This window comes from Equus caballus, chromosome 4 (assembly GCF_041296265.1).
Source record: "Equus caballus isolate H_3958 breed thoroughbred chromosome 4, TB-T2T, whole genome shotgun sequence".
In the NCBI taxonomy this organism is placed as follows: domain Eukaryota; kingdom Metazoa; phylum Chordata; class Mammalia; order Perissodactyla; family Equidae; genus Equus; species Equus caballus.
The window spans coordinates 87,624,673-87,636,914 of NC_091687.1; the positions used below are offsets into that span (position 1 = coordinate 87,624,673).

Below are 12,242 nucleotides of genomic sequence, written 5' to 3' on the forward strand. Positions count from 1 at the left end.
GCCTGAACTTAAATACTGGATGGCACTTGAGTGGAGAGGAGGGACAGACAAATTAGTATGGACAAGGCACAGCAAAAAGAACACAGGTGGTGTGTTCAAGGGACCATGACCAGCAGCTTATTCTTCTTTTTCTCCCACTTTGTATTTTGGGGCCCTTTCATATACATTGACTCAGGAAATGACTCTGTTGTCCTTCTCAGGCCCAGCTAAGCCTGGAACAGATGGCCTTCAGTGAGTTCAACAGAATTGAAAGAACTCCTACTATGTGTAATTCATTAAGTATTGTAGAGTATGTGGAAAACTGTGAAATATAGTCCCTGCTCTCAAGGACAGAAAGGATTTTCCTTCTGTCAAACGGCCAGTGAAGGAGGTGTGGGGGTGACTCTGCAGCAGTGAAGCCCTATGTGCGATCAAAGGCAGCGGGCTCTGGGCAGCATGGACAAGTCTACAGTAACCTGGATTCGCTATCTATCGAGATGCTCCATTTGGGGGTGGTCCAAAAGATATTCGTCACTGCACAGTTTATTTCTCAGAATTGGGTACCAGGCTCTGTCCATCTTGTGTCCTTCACATTCTTCTCAGTATATTCCTTCACAAGCACAGATGCTTGTCTGCAAACACTAGTTCAAAACAGAAGCCAAAGAACCTGCAGGTGCACCTATAACTCATCCATAGCGGGGCCACTGAACATCCCAATCAATGGGCAGTCTCAGACTCTGCCATTAATCCTGGAAAGGAAGAGGCACCAAGACAGGAACAAACCAACCAAAATAAGGCAATGCATGTGGGTAACTTCTAAGCTGGTCCACCTTGGGCAAAGGGAAGTCTGGAAAGTTTTACTTGGCCTGAGAGAAACAAAGCAACCTCATCCTGGCCCTTAAAGCACAAGTTAGGGCTGATGGGAGAAAGCATAGTTGAGCATCACTCAGAGCAAACTGAAATACAAACTTATCTTGGGCATCCTTAGTCTGATGATGTGGCTACTTCCATGATGGAGAGCAGCCTATGGAGAAGTTCAGGAACTTTCCAAGTTGCGTGGCAGAGTTGCTACTTACATGACAGAATTGGCAGATGCCTCTCAGTCACTTCATAAAAAGTGAGTTGAAGGAATATTAAGCAGACAACTAGCTACTTGGGTCAGCCAGAGGGCATAAGACTGAAGATTCTGGGTAGTCAGCACTCACTGTGGGATATTTGACCTCCTGCCTCTTCAAATGACTGAAGGCCAAATACATGGTAAATGGGAAATCTCTGGAGCCTTGAGGTTCTCAGCTCTGAATTTTTAGTTGGAAAATCTCTTTTCAAGGCAAAAACTACCAAAGGCTACTTGGAAGTATTCTGAAGAATGAATTCACACGCCCTAACTCTGTAACAGAGGAAGCTACAGATCTCATTTCAAGACAGATGAAGTATAATCCTTGCCACAGGCTAACTCTAGAGGAAGGGACTATACATCCTGGATCAGAGCAGATTCCTCAAAACTGCCAAGCAGCCGCCCCCAGCCCAAAAAAGAAAGAAACAGCCAGCACACAATCTTAAGACTCTTTATTTAAAGAATTATCTCTGAGCCAGGCTACTGTGTAACCAAGCAGGAAAATGCTACTGAAACTTGACAGTTTTGGCTGATGGCCTTCAGTCTTGCATGTTAACAAAAATGGTTATTATCGTTGTTGTTTTTTAACCAAGCAGTCTGTACTTCCACCTTCGTCTTTAAGTGAGAAAATTCCATTAAATAAAACATCAGGCTCCGAAGTGAAGGAGTGAGCACAACTCTTGTTGCATTAACACACCCAAGGCAAGGGGAGGAGCTGTCCAGATAACCACAGCAAAGTGTCCCACAGGAAGACACCATACAAGGAATCTGGGTGGTGAGAAAATGGATGATTTGTCCTCTTATCACTTTCTTAAAGAGCTGCACAATAACTTTCCAAGCAGTTTTTTTTTTTCTTTTTTCTGCTTTATCTCCCCAAATCTCCCCAGTACATAGTTGTATATCTTAGTTGCAGGTCCTTCTAGCTGTGGCATGTGGGACAGGGACACCACCTCAACGTGGCCTGATGAGGGGTGCCACATCCGCACCCAGGATTCGAACCAGTGAAACCCTGGGCCGCCGAAGCAGAGGGCGCGAACTTAACCACTCGGCCACAGGGCCGGCCCCTCCAAGCAGTTGAATGATGTTTTAAACATACTGGGTTGCCAAAGCTGTCAAAAGAAATATTTGGATCTAAGAGAATCCAGCAAAGCTATCTGAATGAACACCAACTTTCATCTATTCTAAATGTTAAGATATATTTTGGAATGTTAATTTATAGATATCTGCATACTAGGGGAAAAGGTGTCTGGTGAGCAGACAGGTGACCAAGGGAAAACAGATGAGCTGACAGACAGGTTGTGGATACTGTGTATCCTCCATAATAAAGTACCTGACTCCCTCCATAGCTCACAGCCCTTCCCAGGACAGGTGTGCTGCCAAGTCGCTGCACGAATGTTTCAAATTCCTCAAGTCACAATGTCTCAGGGTAACTCTGGAGATAGAGCCCTCATCCTTAAGTTCTTTCCAAAAGAAGGTTTAAATATTCTCAGGGTCTCCCCTTTATCTATTTTTAACCCAATTAAGAATCTTTTGAGCATTCACTGGTTTCCCAAGATATTGCAATAAAATAGCCATATCCCTCGGTCAGGAATGATTCTGAGAAAAACATCACTATAGCACCAGATTGGACTAGGGAAGCAAGAACTTTGGGCTATATTTCCAACTCTTTCTCTGGCCTGCTGAGTACTGTTTCTTTCTTTGCCCTATTATTTTTTTTCATTCAAAAAATATTAACTCAATACCTACTATGTGCCAGGCTCAATTCTAGGTGTTGTGTCTACAGGACCAAACAAGAGAGATCAAGTTCCTCTCACAAGGCATAAATTCTAACTAGGAGGAACAAACAAATAATTTCAGATAGAGATGAATGCTAGAAAGAAAATAAACAGGGTAACAGAATTCAGTGATGGGGGCAGGATAAAGAGAAGGGGAAGAAAAGCCCTACTTTAGCCAGAGAAGGGCTCCAAGAGGCAGTGACAGCTCTATGGAGATCTGAGTGATAATCCAAAGATCCGAGGGAGAAGCTCTCCAGGTGAAGGGAACAAATACAAAGGTTCTGAGGTGGTAAACAATCAAACAAACTGAAGGAAAGCCTGTGTGGCCAAAAATGAAAGAAAGAGAGTGGATAAAGACAGGTAGGAGAGATGATGGGGGCTGGAGAACCTAGGGCACTGCACATTATGGAAAGGAGTTGAAATTTCGATCAAAGTGAGATGAGAAGGCACTGGAGGGTTTTAAGCAGAAGCTAAGCCATCTCAACCATGGGGCAGACCTAAGGAGGACCAAGTGTATGAAGGATACTACACAGAGAATGCTGATCAGCTTTTCTCTAGAAAGGGGCCTCAGGGCCTAGGGTGAGACATGAGGCACATCTTCAGGTCATCGTGGGTCCAAACATTAATGGGCTGACCGATCCTTACCACCTCCTCTAGCCCAATCCCCCAGTTCTGGAATCCCCTGGACAATATCGTGGACTTACTACATCTACACTTCAAGAGTTCCAGAGACAGAACTCATGCTCCTCTGACAGCTATGCTAAAGTTCTTCCTTGTACTGAGCCAAAATCTGATTCCTTGTCACTTTTACACATCTGCCTCCACATATCCTTCTGGGCTCTACTAACAGCTATTACATCCCAAGAACCCCCTTCTCAGGCAGGTCAGTACCAGTTTTCTTCAGTTACTCATCTAACTTTGTTTTGTATGTGAGGAAGAATAGCCCTGAGCTAACATCTGTTGCCAATCTTCCTCTTTTTGCTTGAGGAAAATTGTTACTGAGCTAATATCTCTGCCAATCTTCCTCCACTTCTCATGTGGGATGTTGCCACAGCGTGACTTGATGAGTGATGCTAGGTCTGTGCCCGGGATCCAAACCTGCAAACCCCGGGATGCCAAAGTGAAGCAAATGAACTTAACCACTATGGCACTGGGCTGGCTCCTCATCTAACTTTTTATTACAGAAAATTTCAAATGTTCACAAAAGCAGACAGAATAGTATTACAAATCTCCATTTACCCATGACCAGCTTCAATAACAATAAACTCATGACCACTTTTGTTCCCATCTGACATTTTGATTTCCTTCACCAATTTAGTCATTACATTTGTCTTACAAGTGTGGTCTGGCCAGCTCAGAGTACTAGCAGCTCACTCATTTGAGATATCTCATTCCTACTAATACAGCCTAACAGTCCTCCTGCATTTGTGGTAGCCACTGTTGCTTCATAATTGACTCAAACTCTCCCACCAGAATTTGTGCAGTAGGATTTTTGGTCCCAAGTGAGAGAATTTATGTTTGTTTCCAATGATTTTCATCTTATCAGATTCAGTCCACTTCTTCAGGTGATCACGATCTTTTTTGGATCTTGATTCTCTAATATTTATTCACCATCCCGCCCAGCATTTGTGACACCTCTAAAATTTTGAAAAGTAATGAAAGCCACCTATAACTTGAATTTAAAAATAGAAAGAATATGAACATGGATAGGAATGCATTAGAAACAGAGTTTAGAGCTGGGAAGGATCAGAGAAAGCCTGTAATTAAACTTCTTATTCTATAGATGAGGAAACTAAGGCCCAGAGAGTCTGTGTCTGGTTCAAGTCCACCCATTAGGTAAAGGCAGGTCAGGCTAGAGCCAAGGCCTTGTGCTCACTGCTCTCTCCACTACCCTCTACCTTTCTAAGTCCTCAGCATGAGGCGCACGATGAGAGAAAATGCAAGTTATCACCACCCAGGCTAGTGTCTGTGGGCCACTGCAAAGTGATTTCTAGTCAACCACTAACAATTACCCACTCATCTGGTAAATAACTATCAGGCATGCTCTCTGCCAGGCCCCACTGCCCTTAATTACTTTCCAAGTTTCTCTCACCCTCAGAGATTAGGTTGGAAATAATTTTTCTCTGCTCTTAATCCCTGCAGTATACAGGACTACATAACTGAATTAGAGTTAGGAAAGTCAAAAACATTCATAAATAATAAAAGATTCACATGTATTAGAAATGAGAGATCATTTGTTATTCAAAAAGCCACAAAATATCTCATCTTAAAATATATATATACATCTTAAAAATTCAGCCCTCAAGAATGCTTTTTACAATTGTTTTCATCTGAGAAACAAAGAACTAAAATGGGTAATAATTATAGACACAACTTCAACACAATAATCCGGATAATAGGCAAGAAGCATCACGACGTTTTTCTGAGATTTCTCTTTGTGGTTAACTGACCACACACCAGGGAGAGACCAAAGTTCAGATGTGCACAGCCCAGGGGCCCCCCAACAAAGTGGCAATGCACTCAAGGGGTTTCTTACCCTCAGTAAATGACACTGGGGATGTGGGGGGGCCTGGGAGCTTTATCAAGAAGCGCACAATCCCGCTTCTTATCCAGTGTGTTGCCATCATCAACTGTCAAACCATTTGCTCCTCTTTGCAAGAGGTGCTCCTTTGGAAGGTCCCAATAATTTCTGCTTATATTGTTCGACCAGCTGGTTGAAGCGGTTTTCTGTCTTATTTCCCTTAGCTTTTTTCCTAGGTGCCTACAAATGAAATGCAAGGAAACACAAGATAATCAATTTCAAGCATTAAGTATCACCTTACCCTCAGGACACCCAAGAGAGAAAATAAGTAGGTACAGAGATCTAGTCCGCCGCAAGAGGTAGACTTCCAGTGACTCTTTGAGAGGAAAATCCAGAAAGAATCATCCATCAGTAAGAAACCAGACCAGGAATGCCTAAAAGAAGGGCCCAACTAACACACTGTTCCGAGGCCTCTCCCAAGCTAGCCCCCAAATGCTCACGTGAATCTCCTCACAGATGTCAGCCCAGAGTCTGGATGTTCTGGCTTTCCCTTCTGTCACAAAGAACACTTAGGGGATTTCAGAGATAGAGCTCTGTAAGATAGTGCAGCACGGGTCAGACTTCCCAGGGACACAGACTTCTTGAGTAGGATGGGAAGCTAATGCTTCTTTTACCTTAAAATAAAAGGACTAGGGAAGGGGAAAAGAAAGCTTGACCTCAAATGTTCAAGAATGTAGGACCACCGTTTTCTACTAAAAAGAAATAAGGCTCCTTGGAAAAATGGCTAATGCCAGGCCCAGGGAAGAAATACATAAGATGAGCTGAGCTGTCTGGTTGTATTAGAAAGCAAGGACACTACCGAAGACAGGTTCACATCAGGACTCAGAAGCCTTCTGTTCCTGGAGAGGCTTCTGTTGGCCTCACATGAGACAGGAATAATAACTGCATTTGAGTGAAACACATCAAGTATATAAAAACTCAGGAATTCATAATACTAAAAAAATCTTACTTATCACTATAGGAGATTGGCAGCATATCAATTCATTACTCTGGAAACTGATAAAGAGAAAAAAAATGAAGCATTAACCTGCCTTTCCTATACAAATGGTATTTCATGGTAACCAAATAGTTGACAAGGGAAGGTTCTTTCTTCCAGAATTCTACTAAAAAAATGCGAAAGGACTGATACAATCAGAAAATCACCATTCTGTAACCTGCACTGAACCAATGGATCTGGATAGCAATCATCACTGGGTGCTAAAACCATTAGGTGAGAGGTTGATGGGGACTTCACAGTGGAAGATGAGGTAAACAATCCCTCAACCTAGTGATCAATCTCAGCATCGATGAAAATGGGGCAACCAGACAGTATGTGCCTTATGATGCGATGTCATAGAAAGTACACAGCACTACCTATGAAATCCTCTTGCCAACAAAGTGGAACTTGAATCTAATCAAGTCTCTACATATAACTACCATTTTATAGGCAATACGGGGTGTTACAGGAAAAAGTTCAATGACACCACAAGGAAGCAAGCAGCTAAATTCAAAATTTAACACATTCTAAAGGGCAAATGACCTGGTTTCTCCAACAAATTATCAGCATGGAAAAAAGGGGGGTGATGAGAAAGAGGGAAGATTACAGGGGAAAAAAAGACAAAAGATATAACAACCAAATATAATGTGTGGACTTTGTTTGGATCCTGATTTATATGAACCAACTACAAAAAAACATTTTTGAGGCAATGGGGACATTTTCATATGGGCTGAATATTAGGTGATATTAAGAGATGCTTATTAATTTCTTAGACATGATAATGGCATAATATATACATATGTATGTGTAAGTATTTTTAAGGTCTGGTCAATTGGAGATGCATTCTGAGGTATTTTTCTGAGCAATATACTTCATTTTCATACAAGATGTATTTACATGTGAAACAGTTTGCTTTAAGGTACTCTAGGCCGGGGGGGAAGCACGTATGGGGAACAGGTAAAACAAGGTAATTGTCGAAGCAGAGTAACTGATATATGGGAGTTCACTTTACTATTCTCTCTACTTTAAAACTGTGTACCTCAGCATCCTCAAAAGGTGCAGTCTTGTGTGTAGCTGCAATCCAGAAGCCCTTTTTGTTCAACTAATCAAGGCAAAAAAGTGGCTGCCAGCCCCGGCAGAGTCATGCCATACCAAAGTCTTACACTCTACAAAACTCACCTGCTTAGAAGATAATTTCTGCTTCTCCTGTTTCCACTGGTTTATCTGGGGCTTTGGCTTTTTGGGAGGGAGAGACTTCACTTTGCCTTTGTCCCGCAACCTGAAATAAGACGGTCAAGCAAGGGTCACCCCGAGTTCTTCCTCTAATTGGTACCCCTGAGGTTCTCTCAGCCTGGAAGATAAAGTTCATTTTCTTACACTGGCTCTTTCTAAGCCCTCGATAAGTCATTCTAAAAAGGGAGAGTGCAACAGAATATCCTAAGGCTCAACATTTGTATACTTGTTTTTTCCTTTTGGCTTCAAACCTCAAGAGAATCTCAAAAACCTTCATTTATTTAACAAATATTTTGTAAAGATCAACTTTTGTTCATAGAACTAATTTGCTGCCCCAACAGAAACTGCAAGGAAACATCAAGTAAGTGGGTCTCAGCTGACAGGGGCGGCCATGTGGACAGGAGGAAGCTCTTCAGAAAGGAGAAAAATGGCATGAAAGCCTGCCCTGGAAGGCTCCTCCAAGGTCCCCTCTGCCAGTCATGTCCTGGCTTCCATTGGCCCAAGAGTGACAACTCCGCTGGTATGAAGATACTTGTGCACTACCCTTCATGTGGGACTGGCCCAGCACCAAGCATCCCTTTTATCCAAACAAAAGCCACAAAGAGGAAAAGGGTTAAACGAGAACACACCCTGAGGAGCCACTCAGTGCTCAATGGTACCATCCTGCATCTCACCTAATTTTGGGGCCTCGGTGTGAGGGGAGCACCAGGACCTTTCTTCTCTTCTTTCCATCAGGCAGCTCCACCTGTTCCACTTCGGCCTTGGTCTGGAACCCTGTCCACGAGATGGAGCCCGCCTTCCCCTTCTGCTGCAGGGGAGCCTGGCTTGGTTCCTGGGTGTGGTTTTGGCCTGCATTCCGTTGCTGGTCTTTTCCAAGCTCTGGCTGGTTCTGCTGGGGCTCGCCAGTCATGGACTTGGATTTCATTTTTTGCTGCATAAAACAACAGACTGCCATTTCTGGATGAAGTCTATTTGCTGAATACACTCAGTAGAAGAGGAGATTTATGTGAGCTTGGTAAAAGAAAGAGAATTCTTCCCCTAAATAGAGACCAGAGGAAAGTGAACACAAGTAATTCACAGGCCCTGACACAGTAACAGAAGGTTACTGAGTAAGGGACACAAAACAACCATTTCCCATTCCATATGCAGAAACAGGGGGAAAGTACATGCATGACCAAGACTCGAAAGATGGTAGAGAAAAGGAAAAGAAAAGGCCAGTAGCATGGGACAGTTACTAAAGGTGTAACGAATGTGTAATGGGAATAGCAGGAGAAGAAAGAAAGGAACCAAAGACATATTTGATAAAAAGTACTGAGATTTTTCCAAATTTAATGACAGACACTAAATCACAGATTCGGGAAGCTCAGCCAAATACCAAACAGAATAAACACCAAAAAACCTACACCTAGGCCTCTCATATCTAACCACAGAAAATCAAAGGTAAAGAGAAAATCCTGAAAGAAGCCAGAGGGGGAAAAATAAGATTACATTAGATTTCTCTTCAGAAACCATGTAAGAAGAGTATAGAGCAAAATATTTAAAGTTTTTTGGGAAAAAAAATCACCAACCTAGAATTCTGTATCCAGTGCAATTATCCTTCAAAAGTGAAAGAGAAATAAAGACTTTCTCAGACAAGGAAAAATTAAAGAAATTGGTCACCAGTAGACCTGTCTTGCAAGAAATGCTAAATGAATTTCTTCAGAGAAGGAAAACGACCCAAGTCAGAAACTCAAATCTACATAAAGAAAGGAAGAGCATTAGAGAAGGAATAAATGAAGTGAAGAAGACAAGGAAAAGACACTGTGAGAAGAAAGGCATAAAGTATGTTACAGAGTTACGTAGCATTAAAGTAGAAGATTCATGTGAAGTTAATGTAATAATAATAAGCGTTATTTTGTCATTTTCACCTTAAAAATCTAGATAGGGACATTGATATACCAAAGATTTACTGTATGCCTGTTTTGTGCCACTCTCTGTTTCTAAGTTGTAAGGGTACAGATGCAAAGAATAAACTATCTACCTTTCAGGACTCAGCCTAATGGAGAGAAGAGATGTATACACAAATAAGGCACAGCAGACAACTAAAGAACAGTCTAAGGAAGTTCATAAAAGTGCAAGTAATGAGGTCTTATCTCTTGAGAGAGGTGGGAAAATGCTCCTTGAAGAAGTACATTTGATTTGAGTATGGAACTGAGTAGAAGCATCCTTGATTCAGGGGAAAGGGGAGACACAGCAGTATGTACATAAGTGGAGGCAACAGATAAAGCCATCTGAATTTTATTTTTTAAGCCAGTAGCCTCAGAATCACTTCTAAACAATGGCTTAAGGCAGTAAACAATTCTATACCTAGGATAACAAAGCAGGCTTGAATAACTAGATCCCAGGTTTTCCAACACAGGGCCATTGTATTAACCAGTGAAACTGGTCCTCTATTGGTCATGCTCCTAGCATACACCACAAAGACAGCAAATGTTTGATACATATGCAAGTTAAGGTATCGTATCCATGAAGGCTGTAAGAATCATGATATCAAAAATAATCTGGTCCCATGTGCCCTGAGGGAAGATGGGTAAGACAATGAGATTTAACTGTGTGCTGACCATGCAGTATGCAAGACAACTTACATGTATTATCTGATTTAATCCTCATCAATCATGTGAGGAAGATGCTGTTAATCTCATTTTACAAACTAGAAACTGAAGCTGAGAGAGGTAATAATTTGCCGAGGAACTAAGAAAAGGGCAGAACCAGAGTTTAAACATGAGTATTCCTGTGCCCAAAGTTCCTGTTCTTTCCTGTATACCACACTAGATTAAAAACAGTACTAGAACTACCAGACATCACAATTCTGGAGCCATCTAAGAAGAAAAAAGAATTATGGAAGTGATAGTTGAAATCTACAGGGAATGTAAAACGTTAATCTTGGCAATTAATTTGATATGTACGGTCAGCAAACACTGTGTAAGAACTGCTGATTGGTAATAACATCAGTCTAATTCTCCTCTCTCCCTCTCTCTTCTGTGGAGCTATCACAAGATAGGCTAGAAGAGGAGAAGGTGGCCTGGAGAGTTCCAGGGAACAAAGAGCAAAGGGTAACAAAGAACCTAATGAGGTAGAGACCTACTTCAAGGCAGCAAAACCTTAAACTGAACAATATAAGAGTTTAAATACGGCCTTAAAAAAATTATCTTAGTGCACTGTACACTTAAAAACAGTAAATTTTATGTTATGTGTATTTTACCACAACTAAAAAAACAAAAACAAAAGAAACATTTCAGTTCTGTACCAGGCTGCGCTGGATCCTCAGTTCCTTTATTTTGAGTTTCCTTCGATCTTCCAAAGAGAACTCCACTATCGGTCTCTGTGTCAGGAGACAGAAAGTCATTCGTTAGCTTTCTCAATCTCCGAGTGCAACGAGCTGAGCTGTCCCCCACCACTGCCCTCTTTTTTGCAAGTCAGAGGCTGCCACTCACATACTCTTCTTAAAGGTAAGAGGTCAGTTCTGCAAGCAGTCTACCCAATTTAGAGTTCCTTTTAGTCGTCTTATCATTTGAATCACAGCTCATTCCCTCCACTGACTTTCTACTCTTTCCAACCATTCAAATGTCAGAGAACACTGGACATGAAGGAGAGAAATGGTTTTCTGCAAATGGCTCTCAGGAAACAGCTGTCCCCACAGGATGAGGCTCACCTTCTGAGGTCCAAAGATTTCCGGATTGTTGTTGATATGGCGCAGGGCCACCAGGGCATGCTCATGTTCCTGGAACTCTGCAAAGGCGTAGCCTAGGGACTGACCCTTAATTTTCCCGTGAACTCCTTTAAGGTCTCGCATCACCCTACACTATGAGCAGAACAAGAAAAAGAGCAGTAATTATGAGATGATGAGAAATCTTAACAGATTCAATAAGAAATCAGATTATTGGAACAGAATCTTCATCTATATTGTCATCACAAGAATTACACTGGAATAACACTTATGTTTGTCTTATTAGAATACACCTAGCGAGAGCACAAAACAAATTAAATAGATATTTTCTCACTTCCTAAGAGTTTACAGACATCAACACAAATCTACAAATAAGCATGTAAATAAAATAAACTTCCCAAGGAAAAGTTATAATAGCTAACCGGTGACAATATGTACAACTCGAGAGGTACACGGTACTTATAATAAGTATTTATTATACAGTAAGTTGCATAATAAGTTATCACTAAGGATGACATGCTGTCCACAGATCTCATAATTGAAGAAACCACTCAGAAAGGAACTTGTTGAAGAAGGCCTGATGGCTTTAGATAAGAAAGACATTTCAGGTATGGGGAAGAGCCTGCCCAAGATACAGCCTCAGAATTACAGGAAGAAACCTTAGCCGTCTTTGCTTGGAGCTTAGATACACTTCAGCATGATTTTTCCCTAAATCCTTACGCTGGATGTAATAGACATGCTGGGGCACTGAGGTACGGTAGGATATTTTAGGAAAACAGATCATTCACATGCTATTACTCCTGGAAGCTGTAGTTCTCATGTAATGAAGAAGTCTAGGTATTGGGGACACTTGGACGCTGCATTTGGTAGACGTCCAG

General features: G+C 41.7%; 1 protein-coding gene across 2 annotated transcripts in view; it reads right to left on the reverse strand.

Moving 5' to 3' along the window:
- Window positions 1-1,530: 1,530 nt before the first annotated feature.
- Window positions 1,531-12,242, reverse strand: part of RBM28 (RNA binding motif protein 28) — a 30,274-nt gene continuing 19,562 nt past the window's right edge. The window contains exons 15-19 of one of the 2 annotated variants that reach the window (XM_001502646.5): window positions 11,350-11,499; window positions 10,945-11,019; window positions 8,333-8,589; window positions 7,605-7,704; window positions 1,531-5,629 (exon numbers count right to left, since the gene is read on the reverse strand). In XM_001502646.5, coding sequence (XP_001502696.1) covers window positions 5,495-5,629; window positions 7,605-7,704; window positions 8,333-8,589; window positions 10,945-11,019; window positions 11,350-11,499 — 717 coding nt within the window. In that variant the 3' untranslated portion in view covers window positions 1,531-5,494. Of the gene's footprint in view, window positions 5,630-7,604; window positions 7,705-8,332; window positions 8,697-10,944; window positions 11,020-11,349; window positions 11,500-12,242 lie in introns of both variants that reach the window. The other variant, XR_011437982.1, reaches the window with a different exon arrangement.